This window comes from Dysidea avara, chromosome 5 (genome assembly GCF_963678975.1).
Source record: "Dysidea avara chromosome 5, odDysAvar1.4, whole genome shotgun sequence".
NCBI lineage: Eukaryota > Metazoa > Porifera > Demospongiae > Dictyoceratida > Dysideidae > Dysidea > Dysidea avara.
This window is the reverse complement of record NC_089276.1, coordinates 41,167,634-41,190,000: the sequence shown is the minus strand read 5'-3', so window position 1 is coordinate 41,190,000 and position 22,367 is coordinate 41,167,634. Positions and strand designations below refer to the sequence as shown.

General features: G+C 37.4%; 2 protein-coding genes and 1 long non-coding RNA gene across 4 annotated transcripts in view; 2 read left to right on the top strand and 1 right to left on the bottom strand.

The window, feature by feature from the left end:
- Nucleotides 1–2,010, top strand: part of LOC136255297 (hemicentin-1-like) — a 239,616-nt gene extending 237,606 nt beyond the window's left edge. The window contains exon 24 of the mRNA XM_066048025.1: nucleotides 1,579–2,010. Coding sequence (XP_065904097.1) covers nucleotides 1,579–1,840 — 262 coding nt within the window. The 3' untranslated portion in view covers nucleotides 1,841–2,010. The remainder of the gene's footprint in view (nucleotides 1–1,578) is intronic.
- Nucleotides 2,011–4,469: 2,459 nt separating this feature from the next.
- The window catches only part of LOC136255525 (protein sidekick-1-like), a 48,927-nt gene continuing 31,029 nt past the window's right edge, over nucleotides 4,470–22,367 (top strand). Inside the window, exon 1 of the mRNA XM_066048315.1 lies at nucleotides 4,470–4,582. Within this exon, the coding sequence (XP_065904387.1) occupies nucleotides 4,519–4,582 (64 nt within the window). The 5' untranslated portion in view covers nucleotides 4,470–4,518. The remainder of the gene's footprint in view (nucleotides 4,583–22,367) is intronic.
- Nucleotides 5,489–22,367, bottom strand: part of LOC136255527 (uncharacterized) — a 188,697-nt gene continuing 171,818 nt past the window's right edge. Inside the window, exons 1-3 of one of the 2 annotated variants that reach the window (XR_010700939.1) lie at nucleotides 6,653–6,891; nucleotides 6,503–6,557; nucleotides 5,489–5,628 (exon numbers count right to left, since the gene is read on the bottom strand). This is a non-coding gene — a long non-coding RNA (uncharacterized lncRNA). Of the gene's footprint in view, nucleotides 5,629–6,502; nucleotides 6,558–6,652; nucleotides 6,892–22,367 lie in introns of those variants that run through there. The other variant, XR_010700940.1, reaches the window with a different exon arrangement.

Here is a 22,367-nt window from a genome sequence, read left to right as displayed (position 1 = left end):
GAGGCTGCACTCCTTCCTAGATCTTGAAATTTCAAGTATATACTGCAGCATAATTATTATGCTGTGCACTTTACATGACAGCTAGCATTATTACTGCTGGAGAATAATGATGTCACTTAGTTAAACTAGCTTAAAATGCTAATGCTTATTCAGTGGAGGATCCAAGTTGGGACACAGCCCCTTCCCCCCTAAAAAAGAACAACATTATACAATATCGAGATACTCTAATAGAGCAGTCAGTCAATACTTTAATAGAACAGTCACTCACAACAGTATTCCATACATGGGCACACTTACATGGGCACATGGGTATGTGGTCTTGTGTATGCCATCCTTTAGATCTATTAATAATTAAGCTACTCATGACTATCACTTATCCCTGTACAACTCTTGATCAATGTAGTCCATTTAGAAAGCAGATAATTGTGCATAGTTAAACTACTCTACATCAAAATTTCTGAAACATTTGAAATAGCTTTAGCTTCTGGCTTCTGGGGAGCTATGCCTCCCAGACCCCTGCTATGTATTCCATACGTCTACTACCCCAGTGCACCCCCTTTGCCAAACCCTATATCCACCAAACCCTATATCCACCAAACCCTAAATCCACCAAACCCTATATCCACCAAACCCTATATCCACCACACCCTATATCCACCATTGTTATTCAATCAAGTTATTACCAAACTCAATTTCAAAAGGCTAAATTATGTTTGCAAAAAAAGAAAATTGTGAGGGCATGCTCCAGACCCAACTAGATAGAGTATGCTTTGCATGCTGAGTGTGCTGAAGCACACTATACTACTGCATGTATTAACTACTAGTTTAATCGACCATGCAGTTGCTACTTTTCTTAGCCCCTGCTATATACAGTAGAGATTAGCACCCTCTTGTAGATTCACCCTTGTATAGACATACAATCTCACTTGTAGTTTCATTGTTCATAACTTGGCAGCACACAACAAGATAAAATTAATGTTGTTGATTATGGTCTTTCCACACTTAAATGTGAGGTGAATGGAATAAAACATTCACAAATTCTGACAGTTTTGCTAAAGTGTGCAAAAGATTAATGAATAAATAAAATAAGGTTAACTTTGCATGGCTCAGAAGGCAATACAAGGCCAAATTAGCTATTATGTACTTTGGACTACAAGGAAGTTTTCACTACAACATTGTACATGCATTACTGTACCACAAACCTTCAAATGCATATAAACTGCATTTTATTTATTCTTGTATAACACATTTTAAATGCTTGTCTGTTGTATGCAGCCACACTGGTTTTCTGTGCTACACTATACACACTGTTGTGTGACAGACATAATTAACATTGTGACATTCTCTATGTCATAGAACATCTGGTGATATTAATAGTATATCCCTAATTTAAAATCTGCTGAATTTATTGCATACAGCTGGAATGGTGCACATGTATTGCACAATGCTTGCACACTTTGACCATGTTTGCTGGTTTTAAGCTGTATAATGTTATGCTAATTTCATTGCTATGGCATCTTGTAAAAATATTCATAAAATGCTTATTCTCAATTTGAATTCATTTTTGCTTTATTTCAGTGTCAAGAAACAACCTGAACATGATTATGATTACATTAATCTATCTAAACCAGCAGTGTACGAGACTGTTAATCCACCACCTCTCAACAAGCCAGTCACAATGGATAAGAACCCAGCTTATCGATCAACAGTACTGGCTGATAAGAAAAGTGATCATTATTCACCTGAATATGAGATCATCGACCTTCAACCAGCTGCACCAAAAACAGATAATGTTAAGATGGAAAAGAATCCAGCTTATGCTGAAACACAGTTTAAATAAGCCAATGTGTTCATGCTGCTTATAATTATGCGCATGTGCTGCAATGTTGTGTATTTAAATTTTGTTAGGATAACTGTTGCTACTTATGCTTTTTGTATGCACTACAGTACATGGATTATGTAAATATAATGCAAAACATTTCTCATTATGGGTGATGAGCTATGTATCATAAATGCATATTAATATCTTGTCTGACTGCCCCCCTTTATGTTGTTGAGAATCCTCTTTGTTTTAGAATGTCCATTTGGTTCTACATGGGGTACTTTGAAATATGTCAGTGAAAGTCACTCTCTAGAGTTCCTATGGATACATATACATGAAATTTACAAGGAGACAACATCCTGACCGCCCAGCATACTCCTGTAAGTGTTCGAGCATTAATCGGATGGCTACAGGTTCAAGGCTGCCCAGGTCCAGTCAATGGTTTTTTTTCCCTTTCTCAACCTTTTCAAACATACTTAATGTAGCGACTTTAAACAGGCTGTAGGACCAGGTGTCCTACAGACCTTCAGCACTTGTGCTGTAAAGCCTTAACAAATAAATAAAAACCTAAAGCACAACTGTAAATAATAGATTAAGGGAGTCATTATAATGTCAGCCATTTTCTTCCCATTCTTTTTTGTTGTGCTGTAGATAACACAGGTATGGCAACCAATCATATTCTAACGATGCTGCCTATTGTTGAGGCATATAGCTTTGTAAACACTTTTACATCATTCATTTCCTGCCATTAGCCATCCATCTAACTAGCCATCCTTTAATTTTTACTGTTATACTATAGCATTGCACTGATAATCAGATCAGTTATTGGAAAAACGTTATGTGACCACATTTTGGAAAAGCATAGCTACAATTAGGCAAATGTAAAATTTGTGGGAATACTCAATTGAAAATTTCAGAGATTTTTTTCCTTGGAGTTACTCAATTATATCAGGCCATGTAGTAGTTTCACAATCTGTGGGACAGCAATTAACTTTCAAATTGGGTGCTTTGTAGGGACCCGCCGATTATGCTGGCATAATTATGAGGATAATAGGTGTCTGAAAGCATTGAGCATAATGCTAGCATAATAGGTAGAATATTTGTATAATAGTATGAATTCTTGCTTATCAAAATAGCTATCACGGAAAGATCGATATACTCTAATAGAACAATCACATAGCTGACTGTTCTATTAGAGTATATCGATATTTTCTGTGATATGCATTTTGACAAGTAAGTTTGTGCTTCAGCCACTTATTATTTATCCATAAACTGGAAATTATTAGCAGAGCATGAGAACTGAGGGATAAATAATTGGGCGTAATTTGAGCATAATAGGTAAGTATTGAGCATAAATTTAAGCATAATAGGTAAATATTTGAGCAGTGCAGCATAGCATAATAGGTAAAATTATGAGCATAATCGGCAGGTTCCTAGTGCTTTGTTCATTTCTAAAACCAAATGTTCTCTTGTCTATAATACATGTGATCTACTTGAGAAAAAGCACTAAGAACACATGATTAAACTCTCAAGGATTTCTTTTTTATCCATTTTAGATTGTAAGAATGAAAATCTTTGTCAACAAAGTGATTTGTCACACCTGATTACTATACAGCACTATAAACTGATACTGACAAGTTAGATTGTTATGTATTAGACAGTAATTTAGCCATATCTTTGACTTTGGAATGTGCACGTGTCACTGTATCATCACAAAATTTTAACACAAGGTAGATAATTACTCAGTGCTTCATTATAGCTATAAAAAAGAAATTTGACCATGCAATGAGCAGATACAGATGTATGTACTTATTTTGAAACACTGTCACATATGCTTATATGTGCACCAAAATTAATGATGTTTTATTGATTTCATTTTTTCTGTATTACAATATTGTTATTACTGCTTCAATATCTGTCTGCTATTATTGTAGCAATGCTACCACTATGAACAAGCTAACCTGGTCCTTCACAATCACATTCTAGTAAAAATTGCTATAAAATAGACATGTTGTGCTGTATTGGATCAACTACATTTATCAGGTTGAAAATACTATCCAATACTTGGACATCGGCGTTATCTCATATTGGTGAAACACTTATGTTATGCCGTGTATCATTATGATTATGCTCAATTCTTTACCTCAGACTCAATAATTTTACCAACAAATTAAATTTGTGCTTTCTGTTTCAATAATAGATAATATAACTTTTGGTGTGGGGCAATTGTTTAAAAGCTATAGCTATTAGCTATAAAATGAAATAGCATTGGAAAAAACTGTAACATGTTGGCTTGTTTGACTCCTGTTTCTTCACTTTTTCAGCGATCTCTATTCCCATGTTTTATTTTTTTTAATTTTACTGAGTTTGGTCGGCGCGCGTCGATAGGGGGAGAGGGAATGAATTAAATAATTCATATCAGACTAATGAAAAAATGGTTCCATCATTTAAATCAACCAGTTAGCGGGGGGCTAAAAACCGAAGCCTAGAATAGCTAGCTAGACAGTGTGTGAATAACAGAAGCCATGCGAGACAGATGTGAATCGCCGAGTTTGATAGCCAGAAATACCCTAGTCTCGCGCGCCCGACCCATATACTTTATGGGTCGGGCGCGCGAGACTAAAAAAAATACCCTATAGTACCTACTCCGTGAATTCCGCATACCAATTTAATACTTGAGGAATAGCTAATGTGAGATGGAAAGGCTAGCGTTTCTACTCGTGTTTGCCTTTGCAGCAGTCGCCAGAGTTCAAGCACAAAGTGAGTTTTAGTGTGACGTTTAACTGAACCTAAAACTTACTGAGTTAGTTTAATAGCTACATTAAGGACCACGCAGAGACGCCTGAGTCACGTTGTAAACTGCAGGTGCGGTTTCACGCTGGTGGCTAAAAATCCGTCACCATGCATGCACTCTCTTTTAGTCTAGCTATCAGCCTCACTATACCTTCATGGTGACGGTGACAATCCCTTAGAAATCAAGTTAGAAATTCACTTGTTCAATTAGCTTTAACGAAGTTGCTATTGTTCCGGCAGCCGGAAATATTTTTGTCAGGGCTATTGTTTCGGAAAACCACTAGATTTCTCGCTATCAAGCACACTAGTCGTATACCCCGGGAAAATTAAAAGAAAAAAACATATCCAACAATTAAGCGACTTTTAATAAAAAAAATTTTATTGGCAAGATACACGCGTCTACACTGGAAGCAGGTTTTCAAGGCTCTGTTATAGAGCGTCAGATAACTTTTAAACCCTTTCCAGGTTCTAGCAGGAATGGCCAGCATGACATCTACTTTCACGTAAAATGTAACAGCTTAATACGGCCTTCTTCATGGTACAAAGTAGGGGGTTTAACATTACACATAGAACCATTGGCCATGAAAATATTGGCTCACCTCAACAATCCAGGCGCAAACTTTTTAACGATTCCAGGTTATACCAGGCTAGATCTATCCTTTCTTGAATACTTCAGCTAGCTATACCGTTCGTGACGAACGTTTTACACGGTACAAATAATTTTATAAAAATCACTATCTCAATCCAATAGTCGCATACCCTGGCTGAGCACTGATTATTAATGACGCGCGCGCTATATTGCGTAGGCGAGTTGCAATGGAGAAGTATTACGTTCTTGAATGTTTAATTCATCAACTTTTCAATGGTCAATAGTCCTTGTACATCATGCTAATAACTTTTTTAGATCACGTGATACATCTTTGTATTTTGTACATGTAATCAAATAAATATTTTGAAAAATGGTCATTATAAAAATTTCAAGTTACTTGTTTGCAGTTCTCCAACGTATAAACCTGTGGAAAAAACAGTCACATTTAAATTGGTGAATTTAAAAAATCTTTATCACGCACACACCACACACACACACACACACACACACACACACACACACACACACACACACACACACACACACACACACACACCCACACACACACTACACACACTACACACACACTACACACACACACACACACACTACACACACACACACACACACTACACACACACACACACACACACACACACACACACACACACACACTACACACTACACACTTCACTACATATTCACATAAAAATAAAACACTACATGGTATGGTAATGGTTGTTTACATTGGTTAATTTTGTGGTGTGCCACATATAGCAACAAGGGAAATGTGCATCTGTGATCAAGAATTTAATTTAGTTTGTAATATCAATCTTTGTCAACTAGAGATGAACTGGCTATTGGTAAAAAGCGAGGGGTAGCCAATGCCTTGGGAATCTTGTATGCTATGTGAGAAATCCAATCAGAAATACACAAATATATTAGAAACCAAATCCTAAATCCTAAATCATGTAAAAATAAAGGAGAAAGTGAGTTTAACAAAGTAGACAATGATCGATCATGAATAACTAGAACAAGATGTAGATCAACAACTGTACAGGTAGTTACTAGTTAGCAATATCACTAAATGCTTTTAAAAATACATAAAGATTGGGAGTCTCGTATACGCCAGTTGGGTGCTTTGCTTGGGCATTGACAACCCCATTTCTGTGTTTTGCGTGGGCGTTGGCTACCCCTCGGGAAAAATAAAATAATGAAAGACTATACAGAAGCTGATCTGTACAGAAGATGAGCCCTGCACAGCTACGTGGGCTTCTTTTTACAAAGCATACGCTCACCTTATTTGCACATTGCCCAATCATCATCATGGACGCTTCCACCTCCCACCGTGCACTAAAGTAATAGAAACAAACATCATTAAATAATATAAGCGTTAATATTATTATAGCATAACACAGCAGCACAATATTACAGCATGATAAACAAACCAAAGTATTTATACAGAAAACTATGTCATAGACATTTAATCGTCTTTGAGCAAGGCCATTTTAACGAAGGCGCAAATTGGGCGTGGGCGGGCAATTCATTACATTCTTTTCGCCGTTTATAACTATCACTGGCAAACTAATGCATATACTATATCAAAGAACGTATATATTTAAACAGTTGTATGATACTTATAGACTGTTTTTTCACTGTCAACCACTTCTTGCGCGTGGGCGGCCCACCACCCCTCCTCTCCGCACCCTCCCACCCACCCACGCCCTATATGATATACGTGCTATACAGCTGAGCATATAAAAGTTGCTAAAATTAACAGGTTTTTGTAGAATCAGTTTTATTTTTAAAATTCTAATTGAACAAACAGTACATTTTCATACTGTAGCTGAATGACATTTAAATACATTGAATTGTCTGATATGAAAAAAAAACACTAGTCGTATGCTATGCCCGGAGTATTCAATTTTAGGGCAAGCGTCTAATAGGCTGCCCCGAGCATTCGACTTTAGGCCACTACAATGAGATAACTTGTTTCTCATCAACTTCTCATAGAGTAACACATGCGGGCGGGCGGGTTATCTCATTATCTCATTATTGCACAAGCCATAGCATATTTGTACAAAACCAGTATAATAATCCTTTATTTTTAGGCTATTGGCAGGATGCACACCAAGCACTGGTGCACACTGAGGGTAAAATTCCAAGTGCACATAAACTTCAACTTCAGTAACATAGCATTCAAGTCCTTTGCGAAAGTTCCACCAGTCTTGGAGTCATGTACCATGCAGCAGCAGACAGCAGCAGTCTTAGCACATGTGGGCTGGTCAGTCTTATTAGGGGGAGGGGCTGTGTAAGTTTGTGGCAGAAGTAGCAACACTAAAGCTACTATGTCTCTTAGATATGATGGCCCTGCACATAGGGCATGCAGGTCACGATACCAATGCTAGTGTATGGTCTAATGTACACTGTAGCACTCACTGTTGATGCCTTGGTGGTTGTTGATGCTCCAGAAAGCTCTCTAATCAACACAGAAGTAAAAAACACTCATAAATGGTGTCTGTATCTCAATGGGATTGCAGTTTTTCATGGAAATAGTGCTTTTCTACGTGATAAACCCACTACCACAACACTCAAAAAAGCCATGCTGCCATCTCGTGGAATAATGAGTGCGCATGTCAACATATCTGAGTCTATTGTATTGGAGAAATTGAGTACTCTGAAAGATAATAAGGCTCCTGGTCCAGATAGCATCCATTCTTATGTCCTCAAGGCTTGTGCCCATACACTTTGCACTCCTTTAACCATGCTATTCCATCAGTCCTTGACTAGTGGAGATCTCCCTTGCGAATGGAAGAAAGCCCACGTAATACCAGTATATAAGAAAGGTTCTAAGTTTAAGGCTACCAACTACAGACCAATCAGTCTGACATCTACTGTGGTTAAAATCTTAGAATCTATTATTCGTATGGAGTTATTTGACTTTCTTTTAGAAAATAACATTCTTAACCATCAGCAACATGGTTTTGTGTGCAACAAGTCATGTTTAACTAATTTGTTGGAAACCTTTGAAGACTGGACAAGTGCGGTGGACCAGGGTTATGGGGTTGATGTGGTATACCTGGATTACAGTAAGGCATTTGACTCTGTACCACATCGTAGATTGATTTCTAAACTTGAAGCATACGGTGTGCGTGGAAACTTGTCCCTGTGGTTATCCAATTTTCTCACAAATAGTATTCAGAGAGTAGTGGTTAATGGGTCTCAGTCAGATTGGGTTGATGTTCAGAGTGGAGTACCTCAAGGTTCAGTCTTGGGTCCCTTGTTATTTATACTGTATGTCAACGATGTGCCTGACCTCATTGAGAGTAATTTGAAGATGTTTGCAGATGACACCAAGATATACTCGGTCATTAAATCTTTTCATGACAGCCTTAAACTACAACATGATATCAACAAGTTAATGCAATTGGTCAAGTGTTTGGTTGCTTAGATTTAACGCAGCCAAATGCAAAGTAATGCACATTGGTAACTCTCTTCCTGCATCATACACCATGTACGATGGCACTACAAATGTATCTACTGACCTAGAACTAGTCAACGAGGAGAAGGACCTTGGAGTGTGGTGCACAAGTGATCTCAAGCCATCTCTACACTGCCAAAAAGCTGCAGTCAAGGCTACACAGGTTCTTGGGCTTATTAGGCGATCTTTTAGAATTGACTCTACTGATATGTTTATATTTCTGTATAAGATGTATGTTCGACCGCATTTGGAATATTGTGTGCAATCTTGGAGTCCGTACTTGGCCAGAGACATCGACACCCTTGAAAAGGTTCAGGGACGTGCAACTAAACACCTTCGCGGATTAGCTCACTTGACTTATGAAAGCCGTCTTGAAATTCTGGATCTCTATTCTCTGTATTGCAGACGTCAAAGGGGTGATATGATTGAAACATATAAGATACTTAAACGACATTATGACTTGGACCCATCTACATTTTTACTTTAAATACTGCTACCACCAGGGGCCACTCTCTTAAGCTTTTTATAGAAAGATCAAGATTACTTGTTAGGCAGAACTTTTTTACAAATAGAATAGTCAATCTATGGAACTCCTTACCTGACTTTATCATTTCAGCACCAACAGTTGCAACCTTCAAGCTGCGCTTGGATAATTTTTGGAAGCAATCTAGATATGGGCACCTTCAAAGGCCTGCGGCCTAGCCTGGCAAGTTAGCTTGCCTTGGCATCTACAAGCCCATTAAATAATAATAATAATAATAATGGGCAAAAGAAAATTTTGGTGCGGGCGGTTGATGAGAAGCAAGTAATCTCATTGTAGTGGCCTTAGGGCATGCGTCTAGTAGGTTCTCCCAAGCATTCAACTTTAGGAGACGCGTCTATGGTAGGTAGGTTTCCCGAGCATTGAAATTTTGGGGACGCGAAAAGTAGTATTAGCGTTAGGGTCTGGTTCAGCTTTGCTTTCTTCTTCACCTTCAGTATATAAAATTTACTCTACTCGGAGATATATAAGGTAGAAAATAAGGGAGTTGGGTAGCTGAGAGCCACGTAGCACCATGGCTAAGACTCTTGGCTCAAGCACTAGAGGTCCCAGGTTCAATTCACAACCAGCGTTGAAACCGGGTCGGGTCATCCAGGTCAACCGGGTCATATTTTCTTCGGGTCCGACCCGGTTTACAGATTATCGGATCACATGAGAAACGAAATTGTTACTTTGGTTACGTGGAAAATTATTATCACTAATCGCGCTGCTCATTCGTGAGCCACGCCCACTTATCGCGTTACAAACATATGCTCAGCCACGCGTATTTATTAGTAAGTGAAGTCTGTAGCACAAAACCATGTCCGTTGCTGTCTGCAAGCTTACATGGAGCCACGCCCACTAATTGATCATTGTACGAGTTGTATATAGTGTAGTCTTGTAGCAGGATAAGTACTTTTGTGAGCCACACCCACTTTAATATATCCCGGGAAATTGTAATACTAGATATGCACGAAGCCATGCACACCCAATTGCTGTCTGTAAACTCATAGTACTGTAGCTATGTGGAACCAAACCCACTGACTGATTTTAAATTATAAACTTATCGGTTTAGTTATCACATAACTACTGGTTTACTCAACATGAATCGAACGTTCAAAACGTTGTCTCGCTCGTTCGAGACTACTCGAAACATAGCTCTTATCGCGCGTCTCGGCTTTAATTAATCCAGGTCACATTCCGGTCAAATCCGGGTCTGATCCGGGTTGCTATCCGGGTCAGCAGTAGTGACCCGGTTTCAACGCTGTTCCCAACTCAGTCAAGATTTTGTGTTCTTTCTTTTTTTTCGTTTGAGGACCTTTTTGTCTATATAAGTTTTATTTTTATTCACGTGACTGCCGGAACAATAGCAACAGCCTAGCTTTAATGCTTACATGTACACCATTCTCAATTCTGTGCGTTATAATTATTAGGCCATACCTATTTGCAAAGTTGCTGCTCTTATTTATTTTACAACAAAATAGGTCAGTCGGTAGGCAAAAAAAGACAGATAGCTAACTATAATATTCTTATTTTTAGATATGTACATGCTTATGATTTCTGGTTACAAGCCGTATAATACATCAGTAAATTAAAGCTGTATGCAGACCTATCAAATTTCTTCTAATGAAAAACGGATAAACATAGCTAGTAGCATTGCACTGATGCTATCATAGATTATCTTCACCAGTTCACCAGGGGTGAGGAATATGCTGGTAATACAGATAGCTAGCATTATATTGACACAATTTTGGAAAACCATCCTTTTTGGCACATTGGTCAATTTTCTCTGTTGTAGCTAAAATGAGGCACAGGGTGTTTATCCATCTTTTGTTGAAATTTCAGCTTGATATCTTGAAGAGTTCCAGAGATATGATCAATTTACTGTCAAATGCATTACAAAGTAACTTTTCATATTAATACATTGAATTCTGTGAGTGATTAAAGGGACACTCCGTCGGTATCGAAGCCATTCAACCACGCATTATTTTACACCCCGTGAAATAATTACATAACCATAATTATACGCACTTGACAAGAAAAGGCAGGATTTTGGGCTTGTACATCAATAGTTAGGCTGGTGAGATACAGCCTAACATGTTTTCCCAGCTGCGCAACAGTAGGGTTTCCACTCAAAATACGAAAGTGCTCATTTATATTATTTGTAGCGATTTTCACATAGGCCAACCTTTAAGATATAACAAACAAGTGTTAATTTGTTGTTAAAATATCTTTAGCGCTTGGTAACAACATAGTTTTAGAATGCGTAAATGCTCAAAAAGTGGTCACGTGACCAAAGATCCCACAATAGTTCGAGTTACACACTTTGTGCATGCTACGGAACTACAAGATGTAGAAAATGTTACTGAGGTAAGAAACATGACAATTGTGTCCTAGTTCACCCTATGAACTGGCTTTAGCCATAATTATTGTTTGAATATCGCCTATTGAATTGCTGGTCACGTGACCACTTTTTGAGTATTTACGCATGCTAAAAACTACACTAATACCAAGTGCTAAAGCATTTTAACAACAAATAAATGGTTGTTTGTTATATGTGACCCGGTCTGCGAAAAGGGCTCTTATAGCCTTTCCAATTGCCTATATATGGTAACCCATAACTTGACTGGTGAATATAGTACAAGCCTACAATTTGGTCACTCAACAACCCTAACCTGGCAGTAGCTGTGGGTGTAATTACATGGTGATAGCTTTAGTAGATTAGGAGTTATGATTAGCCAAACATGGATAATTGGAAAGGCTATAAGAGCCCTTTTCGCAGACCGGGTCACATATATTAAAGGTCAGCCTGTGTGAAAATCGCCAAAAACAACAAAAAGAGACACTTTCATATTTTGAGTTGGAAACCCTAGCAACAGTGTGTCGCACGAATAAACAGGCGCCTCGACAACAATCGCTGTGTTGCACTTTGTAAACCACGATGGTTACTCCCCAACCATCCACCTGGTTGTAATACATGGCTCAAGTTGTTGTGTAGCATTTATTACATGCAGCTGTATCTCGCTATCCCTTCATAGCGGTATAATTAGAACATTACAACATGGTTTAGAACACTCGCCCACTATTTATTAATTTTCCGTCATCAACCAAGTAATATTACGTCATAAACTTAAACCGACGGAGTGTCCCTTTAAGTGTGACAAATTGTGACAAATCACTTTGTTTACAAATAATTCCATTCATTCCTACTGTCTAAAAATATTATAAAGAGACTTATGATAGTTAATCAAGTGTTCCTGCTTTTTCTTCAATTAAATGCCATGTATCATTGTCTAAGACTTATAGTTTTAACCATTCTAGCACCTGAACAAATCACCCCATTTGTAAGTTAATTGGTGTCCCACGCATGGTGAAATCACTACATGGTCTGATAAAATCATCCATATCTCCTAGCAGCAAGAAGCTTTGGTTGTGAAATTTCACAGCACGAAAGTTTAATAGTTGCTTTATCCAAATGTGCAAAAAAATTATATTGCTGAAATTTTCAATTGAGTTTTCCTACAAATTTTACACATGCCCAAAAGGATGGTTTTCCAAAATTGGTTCAGATGTTTGAAATCAAAATTGTACCAACTGACTGTTCTATTAGAGTATCTGGATCTTTTGCTAAGGTGTCACATAATCTAATTTGTGCAAAATTGTATCGGTCGAGTCCGAGCAACAACTTTTCAAATAGGTATGACCTAAATACATGTAAAAAAAATAAATGAATAATCCCGTTGTCTAGTGCTGTTGTAGAGGGGTAGCCAATGCCTTGGGACTCTTGTACACTGTCTTAGAAATCCATTAAATATTTAGAAGTCCAAAATCCTGAACCACATACAAAATAGGTTATTCTCATTTCAATTCCGTATGTTCATGAGCCACTGCTATATACAATGATTCAAATCAACAGTGTAATAAAGTACACCTGTGTCTCTTCTAGTCCCTCTGATCCCCACTTCTACTCTCTATCATGTATTGTCATAAATCACAAAATAGTTGCTGAGATGTGTGCAGGCAGCTTTATTGATCAACCAGTAGCTTATCTAAGTAATGGAATCCATACAAGTGCAAATTATATTCATATGGTTATAAGTGTCTTTTAGTCTGGACTATGTTGCCACTATTATCAAGATTCATAGTTGCAATGAACTGTTCATTTGTCCATACAGTACTGTTAATAATAATTCAAAACGTCAAAGCCTATAATTTTTCTTTGAAGGATTGCTGTGCACTGTAACAAAAATCAATCTAAAAATGGGTGATGACTTTATTAGAGTAACTTACAATAATTGTGCTCATATCAGCAGCAGTTATATACTTACAATCACTTTGTTTGCTTTGACGTATTGAGATGGCTGTTATCTAGCTAATGAAATCCCTACAATTATAAACTATATTCACACTACTACTGGCATCTGATGACATGTTTGATTTCTATAATGTGTTTCATTATTAAAAGAAGTTTATTAGTCCCTATGGTGTATCGTGTGGCACTGTGCTACGTACGTGTTTCTGCTTAAAAGTAATCTTGAAATGCTCTGTGTATAGTAACAAAATCCATGATGACTGTATTCACTGACTCTAATAAGCATTCACCAAATCCGTGTCATGCATTTTTTTAAAAATCCAGTGGAATTTTCTGCTGACTGCACTTTCCTTCAGACAAGCGTAACTGGCTCGGTGGTTGATCTTTCAAGTGTAGCCATATAATAAAGTTGCCTTGTCAGTGCATGAATGTGTAAAATCATGCATACATGTTCTAAGCGGGTCTGTGAGTATACCCCCCTCCCTCCCCAGGAAATATAAATGCTCTGGATTTTTATTTTTATAGAGTCTGTAAAAGACTATAGCTACACAGGTAGCTATATACCTGTATACATGTTTTTGTGTGACATTTCCTGTAGCTAATTGCTATAAGCCATGATATCACAGAGTTGACATTATAATAATAATAATGATATCAAAAAAATTAATAGTACAACTTTTAAAATATTTTATGGGGCTTCACGCATGATTAGATAGTTTTTTATTGCATGCAAGCCCCATTGCACCATACAGCCATGTTTGGTGCAAGTGTGTATCAGCTATAATAGCTAGTACTCAATTAGCCAATCATCATTGCGTATGCCATTAGAATGGCTGTGTATGTGTCTTGTCTATTCAGGAGCTTGCACATTGCTAGTTTGATGCTCACTCCACAAATTCAATTAAAATCTTGGCTTTTGTGAAATTAAAGCAATCAAAAGAGCTAGGGAAACCTTGAAATCCCCATAATTTTGCCAATGGCAGCCCAGCTTGATAAAATGGCTAAGGCTATGGACTTGATTTTTTACTGTTTGACTTTGCTTCAACCTACAGAAGTGCCTTTTGGCATACCACAGTAGCTACATGACTATAAAACAGTGAATAATCTAGCATTACTAGCTGCCATGTCTGCAACGGCTTCAGCTGGGGGAGGGGGGGGCATTCCTCCCACAGGAAAATTTTGAAAAGTTAGCCTTCTGATGAATTACTGCATGGTGTTATTGTTTATAGTAGTGGAAATTCTTAAAGCTGACATGCAGAAGACAAAGCAAACCAACTGAATGCACTCCACAGGAAATTTTTGGTGTTTTAGCCTTACTTGGCAACAGTTTTGTTGAATAAACATTGCAGCTAAGTGATTACATGTTGAAAGAGAGCTCATTATTCAACACTCATCTCTAATGGCAGTTGTGAATCTGTATGATATGCAATGTGTGGGGTGCAACATTTGAATTAGTTAGTAGGATGATTTCAGACATCCAGCAAACTCTTGATTTCATTCCACTCTGGAATGACTGAGTTTATATGCATAGATTCTCCTAGACCTACCATTAATATTGGAGAATAGTCATATATATACTCTCCAGCAATGTTTCACTGTTAGATCTTACCATTATCAAGACACACATTAGTGTGTCGTGCGGCCCAAGAAGCCCACACGCCACACCATGAGTATATTGATAGTAAGAAAGAAATTGTGATTTTCATGCATATGTAGCTTTGTGATCTCTTATATCCTATTGAAACCAAATTTGCTACAGAAGTTCCTGCTAGGATTCATACCAAATTTGAAGAACATTGTCTCAGCCATTTCTGAGATACGAATGGCCAAAATTCTGATTTAATTTCTTCATTTTTTCTTCTACTATCTCTTCTTTTCACGCACTTTGCCATAAAACACCACTGCATGCTCCGATTGGGCTGAAATTTAGCATATATAAAGGGCTCATTAAAGCAGATCTAAGTACCAAGTTTGGTAGGAATCCAATGAACATTCATTTGTTTATTTATTTATTGATATTTGTAAGGATAAAGGTTTGTACCTGTACATCCATAAACATTATACATTATGTACTTAGATATACTAATAATATACAAAAAAATTACTGTTACTGTCCAGCAGTGTTTGGATGTCTCATAATTATACTACTGTTTCTAATTATTAAACCAGTTTAGCCTCGACTTTTTCTTTCTCTGAGTTGATTGACCAATCTTTGATGCTTTGCATGTTCAAGTACAGTTCTATCTGGAACTATTAAAATTCTTTTAAACTGATCATGAAGATGTAATAAGTACGAACGGAAAACAACAATAGCCTTGTCATCAGCAGACTCAAAACAGAGTAAGAAAGGTCTGTTCTTGTTTTCAACCTTTCTTCCAAAGCATACAACTCCTTTAATCGGGGTTTCAAGATCATGCACAGTCTTGAGTAAGGCTAAAACAGAGAGTTTGTCAGCCTCTCTGTCTTTAGCTTCTGGTACGTCATACATAGCAACATTCTTTTTTCCTTCTCTCCCTATCAGCTAATTCATCTACAATACTGTGTGCAGCACTTGACACAGATGTGTTAGCTGTGGCTGGAGTAGTTCTCACAATAGAACTACCAACAGGAACAGTGGAATCCTGGAGGGATTTTGAAACTTGGTCAACTTCCATCTGTAAACCAGATTGATCTGAAAGCAGATTTTCTATTTTTGCACCAAGATCTTGAATACTCTTTCCAATTTGAGCTGTCAGGGTAAATGCAAAAGACTTGTCAAACCTTTGAAGCGAGTTTTCAGCTATATTGGAAATTTTAGCTGATTCATTTACTGATGATCTCACAAATTCAGCAACTATGCATTTGATTCATGCATAACACTTGTTATAGTTGCAATAGTATGCAATATTTTGTATTGACTTTGCAAGGGAGGAAAATGATTTGTAACGTTTACTACCAATGTTCTCACACACAGTATGAAACCAACCCTCACACAAATCACATTGGAATGCTTCACCCTTTACACCATCAGCATCACATGTTTCATTACAATGACCACACACATATCTTGTTTACTGCAATTAACTTATCTGATAGTGAAGGGAGACACTGAGTGACAGAATTCTCAGGAGATCCAGCTCCTTGGTGCTTTTTTGATTGACTGGCGTCCGGAGACAAGAATGCTTCATCCATTGTCCTCTTAATAGCTCCATCTGACATCGTTATATAGCTTTAATCTAATACTTGCACACCAATCACTATCACAAAACAGAGCGGATACAAACAAATCAAACAAAGAGCCACGCAAACCCTTTCTGGCACCGCTTTCAGACTGTATCAATTCGTCACAGTGTGACACATTGGCCTAAACTTACTGATCACCGTAACTATCTATCTACAAAACTATATGACATCTTCAATAAGAGAACATCCCTGAATATTACCATCATAACATGTCTCCTACAAGAGTTCACGATCTAACAATTATACTTTTACAATCTACCATCAACAGCTACCGGTTCTCATTTTTGTGAATACTGTATTCCTGTGGAACAATGTGTTTATTGATATGCTGAGTATAAAATCTGTGAACTCTTTTCATCGTGCCCTTTATCGTCTGTTTTGTACTCAGTGTTCCTTGTAATTGTGTTATAGTTATGTTTTGTACTGTTCCCATTCTGTGTCTTGTTATGTATGTTGAGGGAAGCACCCTTGTACAGGCTATGTCTTTTGGTGCCACCCTGTCATTTTGACAAATTAGATAAATAAATAAAATAAATAAATACACAGGTTGGGTTCTGTGTCATATCTCCATGGTCTTAATCTCGATTCCTTTCAAACCACCAAAAGGCACTCCTACGATGGTTACTCCATCTACATAGAAATTTTCAACTCATTCCTCCAAGGAGTTTACCCTGTGGGCATGACAGAAGTTCCACCTTATTTTACATGAATAATCGGTCATAATTCTGTAAACATTGATGTTTGATTGTGGGTTGTGTGGTGTTCTCATGCTTGTTCTGCTTCTTGGATTTAAGGGCAGCACAATGTTGTACATTTTCTAATGTAGAGATGTCATAAACAGTGTGTGGGCTCCACACTTGACAGGCATAATTTAATACAAATCATTTTGTATTATAGAGAAATCAGCTAGAAATAAGTTACCTGTAGAGAGTTCAGCTACAAAAAAGTAATACAGTAGTAGGAGAGTTTGGCTACATAAATGCACTGTATGGAGTTCAGCTACAAAAAAATCCCCCTCTAGTGAGTTCAACTACAGAAATGTTATCTGTAGAGAGTTCAGCTACAAACAAGTCATCCAGTACAGAGTTCAGCTAACATGTAGAGAACTCAGCTGCAAACAGGTAATCCAGTAGAAAATTCAGCTTCAAACAAGTCACCTTGTAGAGAGTTCATAAAAATGTATGTTCAACTCTACAACTACTTTACATCTTGCTTCTCCTTCTTGTAGTAAAGAAAAAATACAGGTAAAAAGAAGCCCCAAAGCTGGTTATACATGTAGGTCAGCTTTGGAATATACAAATACAAAGAGAAGTGATATCTAATCCAAAACAGCCAAGCTGTAAAAAAAGGGTACGGCTTCCAAAAAGCTATGGTGAAAAAGATGTGAAATCCAAAGTGGCGGCTAAGAAATGGCTGTAAATGGCCAAAACTTTTAATAATGACAATTCAGGTGAATTTGTTGCTGAGTCCTAGTGAAACTGGGAGGGGCACTACAAATTCACCTGGATTGTTGTTATTAAAATTTTTGCTATTTACCTACTATCACAGCCATTTCTTGGCCGCCAACTTGGATTTCACATCTTTTTTCACCATAGCTTTTTGGAAGCCGCACCTTTTTTTACAGCTTAGCTGTTTTGGAATACATTATTATTAAAGCCTTTAGAAAATGAAAGTGAATCCTTTAGAAGTAGCAGTAATCAGTGGATATCTTTAAAGCGATAAATATTTTACAGACACTTATTGCATATGAAGAAACCACCTTCCAACTACTGATAAATATGGTTCCAGGATGGCATCAAAAGGTTAACTAAGTCATTAGCTATACATATCATTGCAAACGTAATTTATGCACTTGGCTGCTGGTCTACAAACTAGGTAGTTTAACCACTCCATAAACTGATTTCAGATGCATAAGTCACCATGTCTAAACATAAAAGCTATTGTCAGTAGTGAAGGATTGGTGAACTTGATGAATCAGAACAAGGCAGAAAAGATAGTTGAGACACGGTATTATGATTTGACTGTCACCTCTGTGAAACCTCTAACTGATACCAGGGAATCAGGTGATCGGTTAAAATATCTCAAAGATGTATGTGGTGTGTGTAATTAGATGGATGATTACCTAATGATGAGAATTTTACTGTTGCTATTAACAACAGTCATTCTTTGCTGTTTTCATGTAGGTAGAGGCTATTTGTCCAGTTCTGGATGCCGATTTTAATTCGTTTGGCTCAGTCCACGTGATCCGGTTCACATGAATAAAACCTTAGACAAAAACTAGGGTTCTCAAACGAAAAAAAAGTCAAGACCTGTCTGGGAATCGAACCCAGGACCTCCAGTGTGTGAGGCAAGGATTGTAACTACTGTGCTACGTGGCTCCCAGCTACTGACCTCTCTTAGTTTCTACCTTATATACGTCACTCAAGAAGAAACCTATACAAGAAGAAATCCCAGTAAAGAAGACACCAAAGCTGAACCCGACCCTAACCCTAGCGCTAATGTGATGTTTGCCTGTTACGCACAATGATGACTTTCACTGTCTGTATGAAGGTGAGTTTTGGGTGAGTTCGAGGCGAGCTAGGGTTGGAGTGAGGCCTCGAACTCATCCAAAAACTCACCTTCATACAACTAGCGTGTTTGATACTCAAGTTATGGGTGACATCGTGGGACGAATAGTACCGGATGAACAGGACCACGCGATCCGAACCGGACGAATAGCCTGGTGAAATTGGCGTCCGGAACTGTACGAATAGCCACTACGTTTCATGTAATCATCTTGGTAATTTACCTTAAAGTTGTTGCATTTGTTTTTTATTTGTGTACATGTATTTGTTTTGTATCCATGTGTTAAGTTTCATGATTACATTCCTACATGGCACTGCATGCAGTTATCCAATCCATGTAGCCATCCACTTTGTTGTCATGATGTGATCCCACTTACAAATGTAGCTTTAGATAGCCCAACTATGTGACCGAATTTGTGAAAAGGTACCTTTTCCAAACAATTTACATGCCACCAAACAAAATGATGTAACAGTTGACTCCTTATACTGATTAACTTGCTCTTTAGTATCAAAATGCAGCTAGATAGTGTATAGCTATACTCATGGATAGTTTTAGGCAATTGTATGCCATGATTAAAAGTTATAAAGCTTCAAAATTAAAAAAATTGGTGTGAAAAGGTGCCTTTTCAAAATTCCATTCATATATGAATATTTCCTATACAATGCATGCTTCATGGACATTGTATCCCATTTCTAAGCCCATTTATCTTCCATTGCGACTGGATTGATCACAGACTACTCCTTTTTATAGTGTTCTTTGTTTGTAATGATGTGTAACGGAGTCAACAGTTGGAATGGCTAATTGAGGGTAACTTACACATTAGTTGGGGCATGCATTCAAGCAAAACAATAAGCCTGGTGCTTATAAATGCTGTATGCTTATTAACCCTGTAGCCAACATCACTAAGCAGGGCCGCCCACAGGGGGGGCAACTGGGGCATTTTGCTCCGGGCCCCAGTCTGAAAGAGGCCCCATGAAGGGCCCCTTGAATACCTGTTTAAAAGATTGATATACTCTAATAGAGCAGTCAGATCTAGATGCTCTAATAGAGCAGCCACAGTATTATTGTGGAGCTTATTATCATGATTATTGCAAATATCATGGTATTGCAATTACACTTAAAACTGTTTACACAGTATATTTGCATGGGTGAACTGGCTGCTTTTCCCAAGCCCAGTGGGGATATGTACGTGTGGTGTGGGGCATTAATGGAGCTCTGGTCAGCCTGGGGACAACTGTATGTGGCTGTACAGCTCTGTGGTGTTGATTAAGTACCTCTGCTGTGAATTTCCTTTCATTTGAGCTATCCAAATTTCAGGTACACATTTCCAATTTCAGCTGCTAACAATTCATCCTGTATAGAATTAATTAACCCAATTGTAATAATTACGAAATGATATTGTTAATGTGCATGTATAGCTAAACAATTAAAATTATTTTCTTCTTAATAATTGTCATTTCTATAGAATAGAAAAATACAAGTTAAAAAAATACCCAAAGCTGGCCATAGGCTGGCTTTAGGTATGAAATTACAAAAAGAAGTGCACCAAATTCACCTGAATTGTCATTATTAAAATTTCTGCCATTAACCTACCATCACAGCCATTTCTTGGCTGCCACCTTGGATTTCACATCTTTTTTCACCAGCACTGGCTTTTTTTAGAGGCCGTACCCTTGGCTGTTTTTTTATTAGATTTTATTTACACTGGAATCCCAGTTATCTGAACCCCTGCATGGGGACCACTTATGTATAGTGTTCAAATAAATGTAACTGAAAAGTCCACAATTTTGAAATTGTGTGCAAAACTACCTTAAACTCATGTATTTAATGCTTTTGTGAACAATAAAAATTACAAAAGCTTCAACTACTCTTAGGCTAATAGAAGACTCAATACTCTAATAACAATCAATTTTGGAATTTGGTAAACTGAAAGTTTGGGCAACTGGAGTTCGGATAACTGAGGTTTGAAGATAAACAATGCACTAGATTATACATAACTTTTGAGGACAACGAATTTGAAGCCATGCATACATAAGAGGTTTTTGTAAGACCAATTATAGAAGTTACTGAGATAGTTTGTTTATATACATTAATGATCACACCTTAGTTGTTACAGAAGGCTAATCAGAGGTAATGGAACAGGCAGAGCAAGTGGTCAAAAATTGACAGTCAAAGGTACACATACATCAATATGCATACATGCTATTGTAGGAGGTCTGGGTCCAAGAATTTTTTGGAAGAATGGAGATGGTAACTATTTTAAGTTAATTGTTATACAGATACATAGTATGCTGTATAGTGTATAATATACAATGAGAGATCTTCAGTCTTCATCAAGATCACCATCACTGCCTTTGTTTCTTCCTGTACTAAGCTTCATAAACATTCACATATATACACATTAACTTGCGACATCCACTGCAATCAGTACAGGTTCATCTTACAGGACTGTGTAAGTGGTGGTAGCCATATTGTGGTTTTGTTTAGAGGATCCTGCACCTCCAAAGGTTTTCATAATTTAAATAAAGAAAGCATGCCAGTAAACTGACATAATACAGCTGTTGTCTTACGCAGTGTAATTCGAAGAATGCAACAAGCATGCATCAATATGCATGCATGCCATTTTAAGAGGTCTGGGTCCCAGAATATTATTGAAGAATTAAGGTGGTAAAAATAAATTCAAGTAGCTAAACAGCTTTTAAAAGTGTGACTGTTCTATTAGAGTTATTGACTGCTCTATGAGAATATTTATATATTTGTTACAAAATAGTCCAACCAAATCTTTGTGGCTTACCAGTTTCCACTGTCCATAGCAAGAAAGTGTTTAAACTAAACACAAAACAGAAAATATGTACAGCTATATAGCTAGGAAGCAAAACTGTGCATTGAAAAATCTACCATACAAGTAGAAATTTTGATAAAATGTCTTGATGTGAAAGTAGTAAGCTCCTTTAATCCATTTCTCTGTCATGGAGCCCATCAAGATAGCTTTTGTTAGTTTGAAGGCAAAGAAAGTGAAAGAGCATTGTAACCAGGAATTGGTACCATAAAACAGGTCAACTG